General features: G+C 44.8%; 3 protein-coding genes across 6 annotated transcripts; 2 read left to right on the forward strand and 1 right to left on the reverse strand.

The window, feature by feature from the left end:
- The first annotated feature begins 318 nt into the window (after positions 1-318).
- Positions 319-4531, forward strand: n4bp2l2 (NEDD4 binding protein 2-like 2). Of its 4 annotated transcripts, none has more exons than XM_076036474.1 (6): positions 319-477; positions 1106-2110; positions 2215-2339; positions 2524-2612; positions 2704-2780; positions 3234-4531. In XM_076036474.1, exons 2-6 carry the CDS (start codon positions 1134-1136, stop codon positions 3358-3360), a joined length of 1395 nt encoding a protein of 464 aa, XP_075892589.1. In that variant the 5' UTR covers positions 319-477; positions 1106-1133; the 3' UTR covers positions 3361-4531. The 4 variants fall into 4 exon arrangements, with proteins under 4 accessions (XP_075892589.1, XP_075892590.1, XP_075892592.1 ...); XM_076036475.1 differs by lacking the exon at positions 319-477 and adding an exon at positions 484-546; XM_076036477.1 differs by lacking the exon at positions 319-477 and adding an exon at positions 488-609.
- A 2600-nt stretch (positions 4532-7131) lies between these two features.
- Positions 7132-15101, forward strand: trmt9b (tRNA methyltransferase 9B). The gene is made up of 4 exons (XM_076036480.1): positions 7132-7478; positions 11367-11561; positions 11786-11959; positions 12665-15101. Exons 2-4 carry the CDS (start codon positions 11408-11410, stop codon positions 13597-13599), a joined length of 1263 nt encoding a protein of 420 aa, XP_075892595.1. The 5' UTR covers positions 7132-7478; positions 11367-11407; the 3' UTR covers positions 13600-15101.
- Positions 15102-15243: 142 nt separating this feature from the next.
- Positions 15244-17979, reverse strand: hdac12 (histone deacetylase 12). The gene is made up of 8 exons (XM_076036482.1): positions 17736-17979; positions 17484-17627; positions 16600-16759; positions 16320-16510; positions 16064-16214; positions 15868-15984; positions 15635-15777; positions 15244-15517 (listed from the first exon to the last, which is right to left on the reverse strand). The coding sequence occupies exons 1-8, from the start codon at positions 17856-17858 to the stop codon at positions 15494-15496; spliced, it is 1053 nt and encodes a 350-aa protein (XP_075892597.1). The 5' UTR covers positions 17859-17979; the 3' UTR covers positions 15244-15493.
- Positions 17980-22162: the final 4183 nt, after the last annotated feature.

A 22162-nucleotide genomic window follows, 5' to 3' on the forward strand; every position in this document is an offset into this window, starting at 1 on the left:
ATGTATCTATCAGACATTTTTCATATTTGTCTCTTCAAGATCAACGCAGCAAACTATCATAGGTGTTTACACAAGTGCCAACTGAGTCGGTATACAAAAACTAACACTAACTGTTATAAACTTGAATTTACAGCTAAGTCTCGTGGGGGCAGGGAGGCGTATTTTAATCCTATAATTGAAGTCAAAGCCACGAATTGTCAGACTGTTGGTGACGGACTGACAACGTCGACTGACACTGAATATTACTGCTGGCCTGTCCTGTCGCCGGTGGGTGTCGCTAGTGAGCTCCGTCCAGTCCACCACCGTCCCGCGAAGAAGAAATATGACAACGACTTCCGTAAACAAGGCGCATGTGTAGCGGTCTCCTGTGTTTTGTAAATTTCTCTGATAACCCCGTTTGTTTTCTTTTTGTCAAGCCTGTTTTTCCTCTCGTGGCTTTTATCTCACGCCTGAATGAGTTGCGGAGCTCCGCGTGTGGTAAGTGCTGTCGGATGTGACGTCGGCTTGCGTGTGCGCGTTCCACTGAGCGGTTTTGTTTGACTGGAGGTGAATCCCGTGCGTTTTTGCACGACTACGTCAGAAGATACTTCTAGAGAAGTTCTTCGAGTAGTGTGTGACGCGGTTTAACTGAGCTGGGTTGTTTTGTTATACCGTCATACTTTGATATTTGGAGTTGTGGGGCATATATTGGAAGGGGGTGGGGGGTGGCTTTTGTGTGTGACACAATTTTAAAGTAGAAGTTGCATTCGCCTTAAAATGTAAATATTTGCACTTGGCTGAGTGCATGAGTGCTGTTGTTGTTACCTGCATATGCATTTGAGAAAGCAAAAGCAGCAAAAAAAAAAAAAACACAGTTTATTCAATCCTGATTCCACAGTTACTCCTTCCCTCCTTAGTGTCGTTTTTTTTTTTTTTTTTTTTTTTTTTCTTTAAATATTAACTCCTGGACTCAGTGGTTGGGCTGAGTTAGAGAGCAGGTCTAAGAATGACTATTACCGTGAATATCAGGGGTGACAAAATCCTGTCTTTGTCATGTCTTAAACTCGACCATGATCACTATTAATGTCACTACATTTTTTTTTTCTTTTATCCTGTTTTCATGTAGATGCCCTCGTGCAGTGGAAAGCCTTAATATGGATGCCACTGATGGACAGGTTGACCCAGGCGAAGAAGAAGCCACGCATGTGAGAGACGATGGCAGCAGCGACAGGCAGCGTGTGTTGGCAGAGGTGGGATTCACCAGCGTCATCTTCATCGGTCCAGCGCTTCCTCCGAGCAGAGTGGACCCTGACCTAGAAGAGACGCTGAGCGAGTTTTACAAAGAGCTTCAGGATCTGGACACACCGGACGGTGCTGCTGAAACCTCAGGGACACCAGTCAGCCACTCGCTCCCACTGTCATACATCCCTCTGTCGCTTGAACCACCGGAAGAACCGAGCGGCCGGTGGATCTCTAATGAAGGCCCGGGGTGGACGGATCGGCCTTCAGTGCCGGACTTCAGTCTGAAAGGTAGTGAGCAGAAACAGTCATCCTGGCCACACTGGTATAACAATGAGCCATACCAGCGAAGGGGGCCGAGGTCAAACTTGCCCCCACCCTCTGAGAGAGATGCAACCGATCCCAATCGGTGGCGTCATCGTCAGTCAGTGGGCAGCCCGAGACCACCGCCCCCCAGGTTCCACAGGCCTCGCCTTCACCGTCCAGCGCCTCCGCCTGCCTTCCCGTATCACCAAAATCCACTTCCTCCTCCTCCTCCGTGCATGAACCACGACTGGGGCGGCTCAGTCAGGACCAGCCACTACGAAGAGGAGCCTGGTTTTCCAGCGTTTCCACACGTCCCGCCACCAGATTTTCCCAGTGACCGCTCCGTGAGGCCCTATGTGGACTCTGGGCGCCACTTCGATCGGCATCAACAGGGCTACGACTATGATGAAGGACCGTCAAGTAGTGCTGGCGGTGGCTGGCCCCCATATGAAAATGAGGGAAGGTACCAGCGGGCTGCGGAACCCGACCCGAGGGATCTACGCTTTCCACCAGCTGATGACGACTCTTCATCGGTGCTCATCTTGATGAGGGGGTTACCAGGTTCTGGAAAGTCAACCCTGGCCAGGTACGTCGTTAATGACCTGCAGTGGCTTAAATGAAGATGTTGTAAGAGTCGCAAATTCTCTTTTCTTTTTACTGATTGTGCTGCTTTATCTTCTTTTCCGGCAGGCAGCTGCTGTTCACCGGCCCCAGCGGCCTCATACTGAGCACTGATGACTACTTTTTGTACAATGACGGCTACCAATATGACCTAAGCCGTCTTGGAGCAGCACATGAATGGAACCAGAACAGAGGTATTTGTCTGGCATAGTTACAAATTTTATATGATTGAAAATTTCTTCTTCTTCTTTTTTTTTTAAATAAGGCATCCAGGCAGTCTTGCGTGATTCTCACCCCCTGATGACATTTTTATATGACACCGTCCATACAATTTTTATTTCATTGTTAATATTGAAACAATTCTGCAATCTCTCACAGCTGAAGATGCCATGCGAGACGGCCGGTCTCCCATCATTATAGACAACACAAACATCCAGGCCTGGGAAATGAAGCCGTATGTTGGAATGGTGAGTGATGCGTTTCACAGAAGTGTTTGTATTGTGTGTACCACACTACCACCATAGGTCCAGTGAAAACAACCTCATCTTTTGAAAACAGGCTCTGAAGAGAGGATACAGAGTGGACTTCTGTGAACCAGACACCGCCTGGAAGTTCGACCCTTGTGAGCTGGAACGGTACGATGGACCTGATTCTGAGAAAGTGAAGATGTTGAATTTAATTTGCTACAATGGCTGATAAAGACTTGCAGCATCTTTTGTTCACAAGCCAGCAATTTCAGTTTTCTGTTGTAATATCTCTGTGTGACAGTGTTAACTTTGTTGACAAAAAAAAATGTTGATTTTCACCAGTGATCCTTTCTGTGATATATTAGAACTTGCAATTTTGTGTATATGATTGGAAGTGATGCTTGGATGCATGCTGTATAATGTATTGCACAGCTGTATATGTTTATATGCGTTTTGACCACAAACTGGTATTTTATATATTTGAGGAGTTGAGAATAGCCTTTGCCGCAGTCGCCCACTAGGGGGCAGTGTTTTGCTTTCTCTTTGGGATTCTCTCAAGTTTTTTCTGTTTCTACAGTCTGTCACAATTTCTAACTGAAGTTTTTTTTCCTCTCTCTCCAGGAGAAACAAACACGGTGTTCCACAGGAGAAGATCGCACAGATGTTGGATCGCTTTTCATTTCCCATTTCTGTCGACATCGTCATGAATTCACAAGAGCCGCCTCACGTGAACAGGAGACATAAATAATAAGTTGTGGTCGGACACAGGTAAAAAAAAAAAAAAAAATCAATGCAGGGATACTTTCTGCTATCATATCACTCATACAGTTAGATTGCTGTTCAAATATACAAGTGTCCAAAGACAGTTCAAGTTGTTGATACTTTATTTGCTTAAAGTGAAAATTTTCATTGCTGTTTTTGCATCTCTTTGGCTGAAGGCCATAAAAATCCGTCTCTTTGTAAGCAACAAGGGACTTTGCCAGCGGAAAATAATTGTTTTTGTTTCGTTTTTTTATCCATTCATTGAGAAAAGTTAGCAGGAAATAGAGTCCGGCCTCTAGAGGACCGCTTCCTGATCGTTCTCAAATGCACTTTGTTTCCTAAATATTCAAGGTTTCCTGTGCTCCCACATACAATGAAACAAGCTGAAACATTCCCATCACATTCGTTCTCCTGTGAGCTTCTATACATTTATCAGGAATGTATATAGTGAAGTAATTAAAAATATGTATACATATACATGTATAGTTTTACAGGCGTGACACAGGCACTTTATTATGACTCTTTTTGTATTTTTCAACAACCTGGGGAGAAAAGTTTAGATGTTTTACACAAATTTCAGGCCTTGTCTATAGCAAGGTGCGTATTAACTGACTGCTCTGTGCCAAATGCATTATGTGATTTCATTGTGATGAGTCATCCGCTTTATGGGCTCATGTTGAATCGTTTTGAGCTTCTATGACCATGTTAATGTTGATTGTTGGGTTTTTTTTTTTTTAGTACTGTACCCTTCTCAGTGAAAAAATCACACATTTCCATGTCTTTTTTTTTTCCACCATCTCCAATGAAGCAATGTCACAACCCTCTGTGTACAGGGTGCAGCTTCCTGCTAAAACTTGAATATGGGACCTTTTAATTCACAACATTGCTCATATCAGTCTCCAATGGCCTTAGGTGTGCTTGGCAGTGTGGTGCTCCCGCTACGTCACTGCCAACGTTCACAGTTCCAGTATGTCAACCTATTTTTTTCCCCCTCCCGGGTCAACTACTTTTTCTCACTGCTGAACTCGCTTCGTGTTTATCAGTGTGAAAGGTCTTCAGGTGAATGTTCCACTGGAGAGTTGGGAAATGTTTTTTACCAGTGAAGTTGGTGGCTGAAGGGATTTTTGTAACGACAAATAAAGACGATCTCGGTCTAACGTGTCTTCCAATTTTCTAGAAAACAGAACTCATTGACTGCCGTGAATATAAATGTTGAAAAATGGAAAATGTGGAAAACTGCAGAAATAACAGATTGCTAATGATACATGGGTGGTTGTATTGGGGACTTGTGTTTTCATTTTGTGCAATGTTGACCTTTTCGGCAACATAAAGGAGATATTCTGATTGGTATTTGCTTGTCTTAAACAGCTCTTAGGCCCTTTTCTTGTAATTTTGCCTAATTTCTTTGTCCACCTGTTTTTTTGACAAAATACCTTCTATGGAACATTTTTCATTTGGCTTTAATACCATTTACATTTTCCAAAATTCCAGCTGGGTCACAACGGTGCAAAGCGACAGCACGAGCTCTCTGGCGGCTGCGGAGGAGCTTGCGTGACCTGACTTTAAAATGGTGGGAGGGAGATGATGTTGATAAGTGCATATTGTGCCGCGTGAATGGCAGTGATGAGCCACAATTAAGTCCCGGCCACTCGGTGTGCGGGAGACGTCAGGGGTGAGGGAGAAAGAGGAGGCGGGCCGATAGAAGAGAGAGGCTGTGTCAGGCTAATGCAGCGTGGGCAGCTGAAAGTCATACCCATCTAACTGGATTATTTCTTTATAGACTGTGACACGTGTGTTGTGCTATGCCCAGTTGAAATGACATACCACCTCAACAGAATAAGCATCAGTTAGATGCCTTAACTGCCCAAAAACTCATGGGAAGTTCAATCATGCAAAATCATTTGTTGTAATATGTTTTTCTGTCCCAGCAGATAACACAACCTACATATTTCATGTCCAAACTCGGAGGAATATACACGCACTTCTACCATGGCCACGTGTTTGAACGCGTGTTGCTCTCCACAGGAGAGTGCGTTCATTCGTCTGCTTCATCAAACGTTTTTCTTGTCCAGTTTCTCATTTGATGACGCACCTCATTCATGCGTTCAACACGTTTGTTGTGCTCTTCTTCCTCTTCCTTAGACACTGTGTGTGTTTCTTTGTTTCCCTCCCTTTGTTCCAGCCACAACAGAGAACATGAAGTCAGTGAAGGATTGCATTCTCTTGTTTTCTCTCTTTGAAAATCACAACTCGCGTGTGTTCAACACTTCTTCTGCTTATTCTGTGCCTACAGTGTTTTGTCTCTAACAGTGTCTTTCTGAAGATGCTGTATTTATTGCACGGTGGGGTGTTTTTTCCTTTATCTTTTAAGGTTTGTTTAGTTATTTGCGATGTTGCGCAACTTTTCCTGTGTTAAACTCCTTGTTTGAATGCCTTCAGGCTGCACTGTTCTGCATTGTTTACATTCTTTGGCGCATCCACTCCTTCCCTCCTTAAATGTGACGTTTATTGATGTTTTTGTTCATGCGAACAGAATTTTTGCTTAAATGTATCAAGAGTTCTGCCAGTAATTCTTAACTTTTGCAGCATGTTTTTTTTTTTTTTTTTTTTTTTTTTAACAACCCTAATAGTTCTTATTTGCATTTGTTTTTCCTCTTGCCATGCAGTCTGAGAATTAGAGCAAAGCCTAGGCCATCCTATGCTCTCTTTATGTGTGTGGCATGTTTTTCTTTCACACTCAACCCCACATTAAAATCTCCACCCACGGCCGCGGCCTCTGACTGATGTGGAAGATCAGGATGAACAGGACACCGGAACTCATTAAGTTATGTATACTTGCCTCTGTGCAAACATTAGCAGGAATTTTGCCAAAAGGTTCTAAACTGGAAAAAAACGAAAGCAGTCGTATAGGTAATGAATACAGCCCGACCACGGTTAAACGCTTGGAATGTTGTATTTCTTCAACATCCCACTCCATCCTAAAACTGACGGCGCTTGGCGTTGTGTCTGATGGCAGTCACGTGAGGCTCACAGCCAATAACAACCGTGTTGTTTTTGACCGCACAGCGTGTCATCATTTTTACAAATCAGCCCAGCGGGATCAAGTTATCAATAGTAAGACAAGGAGATGAAAGCATCTGGTTTTCAAAATAAAGGTACCACAACGCCACAGATCACAGAACACTCGGCCAACCACAGAACATATAGAACTGTATTTAACAAATCACAGAATATTGTCTTCATTGTAAGATCTGAAGGCATATTTAAAGAGCTTATCCTGTCTCTTGCTCAATTTACCCACTAATTAGAATAATAGCATGCTTTATTTACAGACCAATCAGGCCTGAATTTTCAAATCAGTGACTTGTCAAATGTTTAAGGCCCTATGAAATGCATTTAAAACTGCTGGCTTGAAATGGAGCCTAAATACACACGTATGGTATTAGTTGACCAACGTCACTAAAAGAGACATATGTTGTGTGCTACTAATGACACTTAAAGAATGGGCTCATGTCTACAACAGCCCAGAAAATGGATCTCCTCATTGACAGAATTCAAATGTGGTATTTATGATATAGATTTTTTAAATTATTCTATTATCTCGATCCTCATATATTACAAAACAAAACAAAACAATTTACTTAAAACAACAACAACAACAATAATAATCCAAATGTTCACACTGTCTGAAGTTTCTTTCACGTTGAATTCATTCCAGACTCGTGCCGAGCCGGGCGCACCCTTGTGCATTAATTTTGAAACGTCCTCCCCGGAAGAGCTGCCGTGCTCCCTTCTCCACCTTGACAGCGTTGAGCGCTCACCATGGCACGGTTCGGATAAAGACCGTGTCCGGCGGTCAGTGGCTGCTGGCGGTGGGAGCCACCAGGTGTGTATCCGGTTACTCCTGCCCCGTGTCCCCTCCTCACCATGCCGTTCTTCACGCACCTGACGCGGCCACATCGACAGGACTGCTGCGATCCCCGCGGCAGATCGGACCATTAACCGGATACATCGACTGAGGGGCAGAGGGAAGTTTGCTGCACCTGCGCCTCCAGCAGCCACCTGGGAAGACTGGAGGGTAATTGGTCCCTGGTGCACTGCGAGGTAGGAGGCTGCCGGTTATCAGCTCATCACATAGATAATGGGCCATGAACTGAATTGGAAAATATTATGCAAAAAAAAAAAAAAAAAGGTGCAAATACGTGGATCTATACAGAACTATATTGGCGTTTTAATGAATCAATTTTAGGGAAGTTGAACCGAACATTAAACACACACACACACACACACACACACACACACACACACACACACACACACACACACACGCAGGTTTCTGGGTTGCGCTTCTTCAGCTGATAATTTTCAGTATTTTTCTGCTGGCAGTGCTTCAGTACAGCGTTATTACACAGATGGGGAAAGAAGAGCTGTTTGGTGCTGCAAAGGGAGTTGAGCTGGCCGCAGGGGAAGCTCCCTACCTGCTGGTGTTCCAGATTAGCAGTAATACGATGCAATACAATGGGAACGGTCGCTGCTTTTCAGTCTTCAACATGTATCTGCTCAGTGCTGTGCAACAGATAAGGGAAAAAAAGAAGAGATTTGTTGCTTCCCTGGAAGGGGCACTGCTTTGGGATTACATTTTGCATTTAAATCTTATTTTGTATATTGAAAAGTTGGTTTATCCATATGGGTCACTAGGTCTGTTGTATGCAATAGTATGAATAAATAAGCAAATGAGAGACCCGATTTCCTTTTCACCTTTGCAACAATTTCCGTCACACGGGGTTTGTTTCAGCACTCTCTTCCCTCAGACGAGTCTCCATAATGTGTTGTAGCATCGTTGACAGGAAGTCAGCGAGGACAGCTGTTCTCCAGCGGAGACGGGTCACACTTTGGTCTGGTTCACCTGCTCCCCTGATGGGTGAGGCTGTGGTTCCCTTTATGGATCACCTGTGTCTGAAGACTCGGGCTGTCAGCTGTCCCAGTTATATCCAGGATTCCAAAGACTAATTATCGAGGACTGGCGTGTGTTTGTCAGCCTCTTTCTTTGCCATGCAGCCGTCCTGTCCATCAGACGGAGCCTCACCTTTGTCCTCTGATTTTGATTTCAGTTCCTCATTGTCAGTCACAGCTTCCCCGCCTGCCGCCTCCCCCTTGCTCGGCCGCTTACATAATACCAGACGACGGCAGCGGCCGCAGTTGGGCGAGCGGAGGAGGCGGGGGAGGCGGGTGGTGGGGGCCTATGTGTAATTGATCGCTGGGAGGTGCTGAAGGAGGGGCCACTTTACATTGTTACATAAGCAGTGTTGTCTCTTCCTCCAGGGCTGGGGATGAGGATGAGGATGAGGACGGTGGTGGTCCAGAAATAGGTCTTGGGATGCTGCACACACTGTGTTTGCCGAGGGAGGAGGAGCTGGAGCGCAGACACCAGCCTGCTGGAGTGAAGGCGGAGGGGATTTCATTTCATGTCCCATGTTTTTCTTTCAGTTGTTTGCTTGTTTTTTCGCCGTCCCCACCTATAACATGAGGAAACTCAACCCAGGGATCTGATCAGTGTGATGATTGAGGGAGGAGGCGGAGGGGAAATGTCTGCTGCTCTCCTTCCTCTTGGTTTGGCTCATCAGCAGAGTGCCTTATGGCATTACACGGTACATTAGGCTGTGTCGCCGCCTCTTAGCCCGGCGCTTCATCCACCATCACAGGCAGATTGTCACTACAGGGGCGATTGTTTGGCCGGATTTTCGCTCTCCTGTTGCAGAATCAGGACTTGATTTACCTTCATCATGGCTCTTTTTGTCTTTTTTAAATGAGTGGCTACTGTAATGCATGCAGGCTTGACAGGATAATGACAACCTTTCCGCCGCACTCTAATCCACGTGGCTTTGTTAGATGGTGGTTTATTGCAGGGCTGTTGCTGCTGGTGATCTCCCCACACTGAGGGGTTCAAGGGTTAATGCAGTTTTGTTTAACGCGGCTCGCGGGTTGCATGCAAAATGAAGAGACGGTTGAAGTCTCCGTTGGCCTTTTAAAGCCGTTGTAAGGTTGTGTTTATCCCAGCTTGAATGGCTTTTCCTCTCTGTATTTGTGATGCCGGGTTCCCCCCAAAGATACTGGAAGCAAGATGGCTTCAAATTCTGGGAAAAAAAAAAATGATTTAAATGTGTAAAGAGGGACAGGGATAGTGTTATCCTTTATTACGAAACTATGAAATATACCAAAGTTGTTGAAAATTGGCAATAGTTATGATCATAATCATTGTAATGTGCATTAACATTAAAATAGTCACACATAATTCCTCTTTGAAGTGCCTGGTGGTCAACAAGTAGTGGTTTACTGCAGCTGTGTGGTTAATCGAACTGCGTGATAATTTAGAGTGGGGAAAAAGGCAACCACAGTGGCAAATAATGACCCCGCACTGAAAACACATAAGGATGCATGTGTGTGTTCGACTGAGGTAAACACACAATGGTTTGGATAATGATGCCGGGGGAGCTCTGAGTACACGGAGTGCCTGGATGAGCCGCAGCAGCACTGCAGGAGCTGCGGGCCGCATCTTAATACACTGGAAACGGCTGCAGCGGGAGCTGTGAAAAACCCGACATAACACACCAATAACAATTACATAATCCCCCAACACTCCCTCCCCCCACACAGGTTTAGTAGCACCCTGTGAAAGAAATTGGTAAAAAAAAAAAAAACCCTGACTGATGTGAGAGGAGAAGATTTCAGATGCGTTTGTGTAAAGATGCAAAGGGACAGCATGCAAACTGCATGTGGAAATTGAAGCTGCAACCCGCTTCCTTATCGTGAGGCGACGCTGCTGACCACTGCGACACTGCGTGGAAGAAGTGTTCAAAAGGTGATAGATTAGTGTTAAAAAACAAAACAAAACTGCCCCCCGGCTTTGATTATCAGGGCTTCGCTAAACTCTCCCTCAGAATCAATGACTGCTGTCCAAGATTAGAAGGTCACGAAAAATGCCTCCTGACTCGTTCAGGAATCTTCTTCCAAACACGACTGTTGCAGAGCTGCTGCTTCTGCTGCGAAAGTAACACAAACATGATTGATGCTGTTGATTTGGCACCTTGTCGCCACCCGACAGGATTTATGTGTTGACCTTTTAGCACCGGTGTGGCCGGGAACACAAACAACAGTTTGTCAAATTGAGCCGGCTGGAGCTGGTGAGATGGGGACGACCCGCTCGCTGACACCTTGTTGCGAAAATGTTGCACGTGAAGAGAGATTCAACGAGAGCCTCCTCCTTCTCCTCTCTCTCTCACATACACTGTTGCCTGGAACGTTTCTGAAGTTTACCTGCAAGGTCCGGGGCGAGGCGTTCAACATTTCCTCCTGGACTTTAACCAACTAGCGCACTCGCATCTCAACAGTTCACGATATTTTGTGGTTTTGTTGAACACATTTCTTAGTCTTATTTGTGGATGTGCATTCCTTTTTACAGAGCAGCCACAAACTGCTGGCATGATCTGTTGGAACAGATGCGAGCAGCCCGGCAAAAATACCAATATATTTGAGCAAGTTAATTTTTTCATTTTTTAATAATGATATGAACATTTATATTTGACAAATCTACTATTTTCTGCCTCTATGTACATAAGAAGATGAAATGCGTGGTGTTTAAGGAACATGCAATATAAAATGTTACATATAGCCGGTATGCATTTAGCTGCACTGAAACACTTTTTGCTGAAACTGAGTTTCTGAATGAAATCCTCCTTTTTTGTAGGGCTGCACGGCAAAGATACTGCTAGCACAAAAGCTGATAGTAGGCATATTTGCGCGTCTGTCTGCTTTTTTTTTTCTCCTTCTAAAGGCTTCAAGCTGAACTCTGAACAGATGCGTGCAGCAAAGCACCGCTGTGCCGCTCCCGTCGGGGGGTCCACTTTGCTCTTTGTCGCGCTCGCCTGATGAAAAGCCGCTGCTATTGCATTGATCAGTTCCGTGCGAGCGTTGAGAGTTGTGTTTTCCCTGCAGAACGATGCCACTGTGAGGCCGCTGCATGAGGCCCGGACACCATGGAGGAGGCTGCCAGTCAGCTCGAGAGGGAGCACGTGCACAGCGTGTACGACAAGATCGCGCCGTACTTCAACGACAGCCGCTACAAAGCCTGGCCCAAGGTCCGCCAGTTCCTGCTAGACCTGCAGCCGGGCAGCATCGTCGCTGACGTCGGTAGGCCTCCCGACCTGCAGGAGCACGTTGAAGTCCAATTTTGTCCTCCTTCTGCACTTTAGACGGTGCAATGCTAAAACGTATACATACATCTATATATATTCATACAATATAAACACACATATGTATGTATGTATACAGCAAACATTTTTTTTTTACACACGATATACTATCTGAATCGCAGCTGTCCTTCAACTCACAATCCGTCCTTGACCTTTCGACAGGCTGCGGCAATGGCAAGTATCTCCACATCAACAAGGACGTGTTCAAGCTGGGCTGCGACGTTTGTCGCCCCCTGGTGGACGCCGCCTGGAGCCAAGGACACGAGGTCCAGATGTGCGACGGGCTGCACTTGCCCTACAGGGACGGCTGCTTCGACGCCGTACTCTCCATCGCAGGTAGTTGCTAGAAACACGCACGGACCAAAGGATGGTCAAAGTTGTCGACACGCTCAGCAGTTTGCAACCGTCACAAACGTTGTTTCCTGGGCCACATGTTCTTAAAGTTTACCACGCCCCCCAAACAGAATTAGCATGTGACCGTGCACCCCTTAGCTAACCAACAGACGATGTTACCAAACATGTAAAGAAAGAACAACTTTTAGAACGTTTTTTCTTTCTTTTATTTGCTATTCAAATTCAAAAAATATTATTTTGTGTGTGTTTTTGTTGGTGTTCTTCTCTGTATAGCTGTAAGGCCATACTTCATGTATGCTGCCTCAAATTTCTTACTTTATTTGGCCAATTCTTAGCTTTTTTACAGCAGTGCCTTCCACAGCTCGGTTGTCTGTCAGTGCCTTCAGTCTCTGTGTTACAAACTGGAGAAAATCACCTCAATAAATGGCAAAAAAAAACAAAACCCTGCCATGTCACACACACACACTCGACACCATTAACAATGTTTTTGACTGGCAATTGTATCAGATAAAAGATAATTCATTTCTCATATTTATTTATTTCCATTATTTTCTTATCTTCTCTCCAATTTTCTGTGGCACCTCTAGAACCTTGTGCCAGCTCCCACTTTGAAAACCACTGGCCTATAGGCAACAGTGTCCATTAATGAAGGACACAGTTCTTAAAATATCGACCCTCTCGTTGCAGTGATCCACCATCTATCCACCAAAGAACGCCGCATCCGAGCAATAAAGGAGATGGCTCGCACCCTGCGAGTGGGCGGCCGCATCATGATCTACGTGTGGGCCATGGAGCAGAAGCGTCGCAAGTTCGAGAAACAAGACATCTTCGTTCCCTGGAATCCCAACCCTCACTCGCCCTCTGACGGCGGCAGCAGCGGCGTCAAACCCAGGCGCAGGGCTGCCGCTCAGAGCGTGAGCGAAGCCACAAACAACTCCGACAAGCACAGGAAGGTTCGAAGCACATCGTCGGTCGCCGACGACCAAGAAGAAGAAGAAGAAGAAGAAGAAGGGCTGGGGGGCGCAGCGCCGCAGCAGAGGACGCAGAGGCACTGGTTCTTCTCCAGGTCCCTGGACTCGGTGTTCGACTTCGGAAGCCTGGCCATCTCGCGCTCGTCCTCCAGGGACGGGAGCTCTCTGTCGTCCCCGGCGGGGGAGGGGGGCCAGAGCAAGCGGGCCAGAGGTCACGGCCTCATCAAGCAGGTGTCCAGCTTCTTCCTCCCGCCGTCCGTCATTGGCTCGGAGGAGGACGTGTTCGACGTGACGGCGGTGGCGGAGGAGGAGGACTTGCACAAGGGGGAGAAGAGTCCCGGGACGGGGACACTCCTCACCCCCGACAGCGGCTTCGGCTCCGTCGCCCTCCCAGATTTGATCCCCCTGAGGAACGAGCACCTGAAGCAGCCCGGAGACGCAGGAAGCCCCGGAAGCACAAAGAGTCGGCTGGGGAGCGAGGAGCAGGCGGAGGGCTCCTCGTCCTGTCTGAGGTACTACCACGTCTTCAGGGAGGGCGAGCTGGCGGAGCTCATTGGGAGCCACGTGGAGGAGCTGCGCGTCACGCACGCCTACTTTGATCACGCCAACTGGTGCGTCGTGGCAGAGAAGGTTCAGCCGTGGAAAATATGATTCCAATTTTACTATTATTATTTTTTTAAAGTCTAATTTATTTGTTCCTTGCATCAGCTTTGCCTCAAGTTTTAGCTCTGACGCGCACATTTTGACAAGGAATCTGTTCTTGTAACTTGGAAGGAGAGTCGTTAACCGAAAGTTCTGTACTATTGGAGCGTTTTTATTCCCTTTTTTGTTTGCGAAAGTACCCAATAACCAACATTAACTTTTAAATGGAATGGCACAAAGACTGGAGGACCTCAGTGGTGAACCTTAATTTAAAGTATTTATTCTGTTTCAGCTGTTAAACGACAACAAGCCGTATCCAGATATCCAGCGTGGGCCTCTTATCGCTGCCCAGGGTCTTGTTACTGGAACATTTATTATTGTTTGTTTGTTTATTTATTTATTTATTTATTTGTTTTTAATGGGAAGTCTTGCAGAATTCCCTTCTCTGCATGTAAAATATACCTGCAAGACAAAGGTGTGGTCCAGTAAATAGAACTAGCTGATGGCCAGGACACTCGGGCTGTGTCCAAAATCACAGGCTTCTCTTTGTGTAGCTCAAACACCGTCTGAAATTCTTCATTTTTCATTGTCTTTTCTTTGACAAATTGCAAACAGACTGTAATAGTGGTAAAGGTATGATAACGCACACCAAAGTGTTAAAGCCTCATTCAGATGTGTTGCTGTAGCCGGATGCCAACACTCAACGTCCATGAATTGTCACCAAAAGTGCTTGCAATTATTTAAATTCGAATTTGATTCATTTGGCCTGAAGGTTTACATTGATTGCAGCAGTTTGGCAATGGCTGGCTTGGACTATTTACTGGACCGACACATACAATTTTGGCACAAATTTACCACAGGTTATCACTATGTGTAAATCGGCCTGAGGTTTTATACAACTGCTTTCACAGAATCATTCTTTTCACTTTATTTTTAATAGTCGTTGACTTTTAATACTAATAGAATTATTGACAGTACAATACTTGCTTCCATCTGCTGTTAAATATTCCAAAGCAATGATCGTGGTGGAAACTGTCATCTTTGACTAATTGCACAAGTGTTGTGTATGGACTTCATTTTGAAACTGCTCAAGTGTAACCAACCACAACACTTTGATGAGAAGCTGCGGCTGAACATCTCCCGTAAATATTTTCGTTGTGTGTTTGTGTGCGTATGTTAGAGAACATTTCTCCAGTGAGTGTGCTTTCTGTACTCTGGTGTAGAAGGGAACAGGCTGGAGCGCAGCACACCAACTGCCTGGTATAACTGTGAATCGACATTGCACTGCACCACCCATATGTTGCTGCTTGATGTCAGTAAATGACATGAAACATGGTGAAAACTTGAAAACATACTGGTTATCTGTACCCTATCGTGCCAAGGATGGTATGTGTACATATTTACCGGTGTTGTACTTGTGGCTTGACTGTGTTAATTCTGTGCTAGTTTGTACCTTTTTGTGTGACCTGTAAAGTTTTAGATTTGTTTTTCCTTAATTAAATGTTTACATTCATATGTGTTGAGTCCTACTGTATTTACTGTTCGGATCACTGTATTTAAATATCCTTTAAAAAAAATATATTTTTTTGTGCTTAGATGGAATGTATGGCATGATGGTCATGAAGTAAGTTTGATATTTGGTATAAAATCGAGTTCCATGATAAGAAGTCTAGTTTATTGACAAATTATAATATATTTACAAGTCCAGTGGTTATGATGATGATAATAATAACATTACTGATCATAGTGAGAGGCAACTGGCAAGTTGTTGGATTTTTCTCTTCTGACAACAGAAAATATTTCCAACAAACACACATCCTTCTCTCCTCTGTGCAGTTTGACCGGAGAAACACAATCAGGCATCAGTCAGGACAGAAGTTGCCTGTCGACTGGCTGAAAACTTTCACAAGTCGCACTCCTTCCAGACCTGAAATACAACGTATTTGCACGTAAGCATTTTCTTCTTCTCAATACTTTGGAATTCTTTTAAGAACATTTGGTTTGTAAACCTTCTGATTTAACCTAACTTTTTTTCCGTCCATACCTGAGTTGCTGCTCTGTGGACTATGGAGTGTCTGCTGGCCAGTTTGTCGAGGTCTCTCGAGTATCCTCCTCCGATAACGGTGGCGACGGGCACTCCTCTGCTCACCACAGTCTTCAGGACGTACAAATCTCTCTGATAAAGCCCTTGGATGGAAAATATTTTTTGATGAATGCAGGTTAAATGTGATCCGTAAACTGTGGAAGCAGGCGCCTGTTCACACATTGTTGCCTTACCTTGGTCGGTCAGGCGGAGCCTCCCCAGTTCGTCCTCCCAGTGAGGATCAACACCGGCGTCGTAGAGAACCAGGTCTGGACGGAAAGTGTCCAGTAGACCAGGAAGGTAAGCCTCCACTGTAGGAAATTAGAGAAACTGATTACTATACCTTCTGAATGTGGACATTTTATATTGATTACTATGTGTTAAACATGCCTGTGGAGAGGTACTCCTTGTCTTCCAGCCCATCATCCAGGCTGATATCCAGGTCGCTCTGTTGTTTGCGGAGGGGAAAGTTTTTCCCACAATGCACCGAGAACGTAAACACACACGGTTCCTCTTTAAAAATAAAAGCAGTTCCATCACCCTAAGAGACACATACATGATATTGGTGTTATGGGAGAAAAGTAAAATTCACTGGTGTTTGCCATATTGAGCGTGCAGCGCAATAACAAGATGAGGTCCGTGCTACCTGGTGCACATCAAGATCCACGACCAGAACCTTCCTGCTGGTGGAGGAGCTCAGATGTTTGGCAGCGACGGCCAGGTCGTTGAGGAGACAAAAACCTGAGCCGTAGCTCGGAAAAGCATGGTGGGTTCCTCCAGCTGTGCTGCAGGCCAGACCCCTCTGCAGAGCTACTTCTGCAGCCAGCACAGTCCCACCTGTTGGGTCGAAGAAAGATGTGAGCAGAGGCGTATTTAAAAAAAAAAAAAAAAAAAAAAATGACAGCGTGTTCAGATGTTTCTCTCACCGGTTTCGTAGCGACAGCGACTCACGATGCCTTCGCTCCAGGGGAAACCTGTTCTCCTCTGTTCCTGCTCGTCTGTGGTGCCGTTGATGAAGTTGCTGAGGTATTCTTTGGTGTGAACACAGCCAAGCAACTCTTCAGAAGCTGTTTCAGGGACCCACACCTACTGTGGGGAAGGAAATCCACACTGCGTAAGATATTCCTCCCATTTCAGCAAAAATACAAAATAAAACTTGGAGGTATCATGGCCTTTTCACTACCAGTCGAAAGTTTGAAGACACCTTCACATGCAATTTCTTTTGTATTTTTAAAACTTTATACACTGCAGATCGATACTGAAGACATCAAAAATAGGAGTGAGATATATGTAATGATGCAGCAAAGACACGTTAAATAACTCTAAATATGCTGTTCATGAAAGGTGGCTATTTTGAAGAATTCAAATATAAAACGTGTTTGAGTTATTTTACACTTTTATTATTTCCTACATAATTCAATGTGTGTTCATACGTAGTTTTGATGCCTTCAGTGAGGAACTGCCAATAGTCACAAACAAACAAAAACCTTAGTTATAACCTCCACCTTTGCTGGATCTTCCCCATCTTCCACCTTTAAAAGCCTGCTTCAACAATATGTATATGTTTTTGCACTGCTATACAATGCTATATGCTGCTACACCAACAGCAAATGTAAAAATATTTATTATACAGTCTGTAGTATTCATTAACATGCTACCAGCTTCCCAACCCCTAATTAAGATGATGAAATCATTATTTACTCTATCAAATGAATGAATGACTCCACAGCTGCATTCACAATCAACTTTCGTCGGACACATGAATGAGTTTGATAATGAGGAAGCCAGCTCCAGGTGACGGCGGCCCCACCTGGCTCTCCTCGACGACCTGATCCTTGAGGAGGAAATGCAGCACGCGGGGGAATTTGCCCATCGGGAACCTGTGATTGGCTGGAAGGTCACACACGTACCCGCTGTGGTGAATTATTGGAAGTCGGCCGGATTCCGGTCTCACCTGCCAGGTGGATAAGATGCACGGAGATGCAAATGTTGTTAAGCACGACGTCCTTGCGAGGTTTTAGTAAAACTCTGGCATATCGTGGCGGCGGCGCGGGGGTCTTACGAGCTCATCCCGGAAACGCCTGCAGGACGTGAACGATGCTCCGAGTCCGAGCGGCCCGTCGAGCTTCCTCCGCTGCCTTCTGGAAAATGTCTGCGCAACGCAGGCTGTTTGTCTGACTAGCATTGTGGCAGAGACGATAGAAATGTCCGCCGGACAGGACAGTAGGAGGTTGTTGTTGTTGCGAAACCACACCACGAGCTCGTGTCCTGTGTGTAGGTTGGTGACGGCCGGTGCTTCTCCTCTCTTCCACTGCCCCCTACTGTCATGGGGTGCTACTGCAACACCGGTCCTTGCCGTTCACCCACTGTCAACATCCCATCTTTGTAGTTATCTTTACGTATCATCTCCATATGTTACATACATATGAATAATACACAAACTACGTCATAGATTAATGATATTGTTATGTTTAGTTTTGTAATGAATACACAGTACCAGTCAAAAGTTTGGACACACCTTCTCATGGAATTATTATTATTATTATTATTATTATTTTGCATCTTTACAACTTTCTACACTGCAAATAGATAGAGGACATCCAATATATAAGTAAGATATATGGAATTATGCATCAAAGAAAAACAAGTTAAATAACTTTAAATATGCTTTTTATGAAACATAATTCCAGGTATGTTCATATGTAGTTTTGATGCCTTCAGTGAGAAACTGCAATGTCAGTAGTCATGAGAATAAAAGAAAAGACATTATATTCATACTGTGTGTGTGTGTGTGTGTGTGTGTGTGTGTGTGTGTGTGTGTGTGTCCAAGCTTTTGAGAGGTAGTGTATAACAACATGACGCAACTGTAATTTCTAAATATGAGAGAAGCTGTTTCTTACTATTATTTCCGCTCCTTATTTATCATTTCCCTCCCCCTGTGTCTTCCTTAACCAGTCAACACCTTTGTCATGTGTGAGCATGCTGCACAGAATACCACAGAATTCAGTCTGCACCTCAATCTGCTGGAGTTCCCAGGAAGACTCACTGGGAAGGGGAGTCAGCTGGTGGAGAATTCTCCGCATCTCATGAGAATCCACATTCATTGCATTTTCACATGCATATTTAGATTTGAGGTCGTTTCTCTGCTATGTTTTTTTTTCTTCTGTCTTTGAAATCTTGTCTGTTCTTTGTTTCGCTACTTTTGTGACCACTGCCCAGCATTTGCTCCTCCATCTGTCTCCGTTGCCGGCAGGCTGCTCAGGGCGCTGTCTTGTGTTCTGTCAGCTGTGGTCCTCTCCCATGGGAGAGCAAGTGCATGTGCATGTGTGTGTCTGTGATGGTAGATCGTCTCTGCGACGGTGGATTAGCACACAGCCCACAGGTGGGGCTAGTGTACTTGGGGGTGGGAACACTGGCCTCAGGTGCAGATAGCAGAACTCCTCATAATGGAGACGAGAGATTAAAGTCCTGAAATCAATTGCTGCCCCCGGCCCTTTAAACAGCCCTTTCAGATGGAGGAAGGAGGGGAAAGGAGTCCCTCTTCAAAGGAGCCCCGCTGAATGTGATGGAAAATGTTCTGCACATGGAGGTCACCTCATATTTCTTTTTTATACGAACCGTTTCTTTCAGCTTACTGTAAAATGTTTTTCATTCTTTTTACTGTATGCAACTTATTTTTGCGGACAGATTTTGTTTTGCCGATAAGCGGACAGATAGATAATTGATGTCAGTACTGTCAGTTTGGAGGATCTGTAGTCTCACTCTCCCCTATTTTTCTTGTCTTTGCTTGAAAAAAACAAACAAAAACAACAACAAAAAGTACCTATCACAAAGATTGTGTTAATATAAGATTATATCCATGATCTGATTAATAATAAATGGACCAAAATGTGCCATGTGGGTCATGCCATGCCTGCAGGTACTGAGGGTGTGGCACTGCTCCAACGTCCTATTTTGATGTTTACAGAAATGTAAAAATCTCCCAATTTGACACACATCGGCGAGGAGTCACGTTTTCCCCTGAAAAAGTTCAACGGGGGCGTTAAGCCGTGCATGATTTGCAGAAAGAGTTCAAACTTGCAGACGCGCCGTCGGTGTTTTTCATATTTGACTCGAATGTGGAGAGGAACCACAGTTGGCAGCCGGCTACGGGGCTGCAGATGTCTGCTGCAGGGCATCCTCTCCTGGCACAGACGCAGGAGGAAGTTTCAATCTGACTGTCTCTGTTCTGTGGGATCTCATATCAACTGGTTTTCAGTTTAGTTTGTGTTTGTCACCCTGCTCTCAGGTGGAGCATCCTCATGCTATGTAATTAGTGGGATGATTCATTTGAAACCAAATGGAAAAATATATACACCAAACAATTATCAAGAGGTGTCATATACACCAAGTATACTAAGTATGAAGCTCCAGAAAATGGCATATTTAGCCCTCTGTTTACAACCTCCCTTTTAACTTCCTGTTAAAACGAACTAACTTGCTAGGGACTACCCTGTGTATCAGTGCCTTTTGTGACATCACAAGGAGATGATTTACCAAATGGTCTGGAAAGCGCACCAAGCTAAAGAAGGTAAAGTGAACTTTTCTCATTCACAGCCTATAGGCAAAAATTATTGTTAGAAAGTATTTATGAAGGCAATATCACATAATATGGGAGCTTTTTAATAGGGAAAAATAATTACAGGGCAGCTTGAGCTGCAGGCTCTCCGCAGGTGTCTCTCTAGCTGCATTTTCATTACCCTTAGAATTGCGCAAAACCTAAATATCGCAATAAAAAACTGGTGATGGAAACGCCTGAACTTCAAAAAACCTCTCAAATATCGCTAAAAGGTTTTTACGCTCTCATGAGGTGGTTTTTCCGACGTATCGTATCAATATAGAGGTATATCGCATTTATGTTTCGCCGGACGTGACGTACAGGGGTCACATGGCCAGTTCACTTTAAGTGAAAATGGCACGTTATGTTTGGACGGAGGAGAAGACGGATTATTTTGTACTCGTAATCAAAGAGTAAATCTCGCAAATCATGCGGAATGAGATTTTACGAGGATTACGGTTTATGCGCTTCACACCATTCAATCATTCAATGGAAACACCTGCAAATTGCAATTGTACTCTGTCGAAATTTTAGAAATATCGCTTTTATTTTGCGAAAAACTAATGAAAACGCAGCTGATGTTGACATTTAGTAAGTCTAGGAATTTGTTTGACTTTTACCCAGTTTATTTGCTTTGCAAAAAGTTTGGCTCGAATTCCTCTCTGACTTCTTCATCAATGCACGTACTCTGTCAATCACACACGACTGCGATCCATGTTTTTGTGTGTTCAGCCAAAATGAGCAACCTGCCCCTCGTGAGGCCGAAAGGGCCTCGCCAAACCTGCCGCTGCTCTCACATTCCAAGAAACGCTCTTGTTCACCGTCTGACAGAGCGTACTGTAGGGTAAGTGATGCGTCGCAATCAACCCTACCTGTCAATTACACAATATCACAGTCGCAGCCCCCCGCACGCCGGGCCCTCCGCCCCTCCAACCCTCACCACCCCCGCATCACGGAAGGAATTTGCCGGTTGATTGCGAGCGCTCGCCGAGCGTGTTGCAGCAGGCGAGGAGCCGACTTGTTGTTGGAGTGAATTAATTTGTAGCTGCTCCCTCAGTGAGGGATGGGGGACGGCAGGCACGCCGCCTCAACCCTCCGGGCCTCAGCCCCCCCACCGCCGGGCACACGGAAGAAGGGGCTGAGTCACCCCTCACGCTTCTCGACATTTGCATCGCACCTGCGTATCACAGTTGGCAGCCTCTTCTATTTTTTTTCACGTTTGAAACTGTCCTTCCAGCTGTCATCGGACTCTTAGAACCTGGCCCCTTGTGGCTGTTTTTTGCGGTAGATGGGTGAGGCTGCGAAAATCCCAGGTTTCATCGAGCAGAGCCCAGCCAAGAATACAGTGTTAACCAAAGGCCACAAGCATTTATTGGATTAGACATGGTCATGATTAAAATATGCATTTGTATTCCCGAGACTAAGGTCTGCTGTAGTGTTATGTAACATATTTTTTTTAAAAGCCCGTAAAATATTTTGTTTGCTTAAAAAAGGGGGATTGAAAATTCCGCTGCTGCAGGCAAAGTTCATAAATAAGTTATTTTAAACTTCCTGCAAGTAACAAGCGTATTATTTTTGCATTCAAACACGGTATCCTGAGTACAAGTGCAGTAAATTAGTGCTGCTGACACTTTTGTTTTGCATTCCATGGGGTTCAAATGCAGAAAGCTTTCATACACATAATTTGTACAGCATTGGATTACCTGTGAGTAACAGGATGGATTTGTAATCCAAGGCTCACGTCATTGATAACTGTTAGTGTCCCATGATGCTTGCTGTAGTAGTAGTAGTAGTAGTAGTAGTAGCAGTAGTAATTTTTGAAGGGAAAATTTCAATTACCTGTCACCGTTTCATGAGTCTAATTAAATTCTGATCGTTGGGTTGATTATAAA

This window comes from Nelusetta ayraudi, unplaced genomic scaffold (genome assembly GCF_046127955.1).
Source record: "Nelusetta ayraudi isolate G7.1 ecotype Tasmania unplaced genomic scaffold, CSIRO-AGI_Nayr_v1 ptg000048l, whole genome shotgun sequence".
NCBI lineage: Eukaryota > Metazoa > Chordata > Actinopteri > Tetraodontiformes > Monacanthidae > Nelusetta > Nelusetta ayraudi.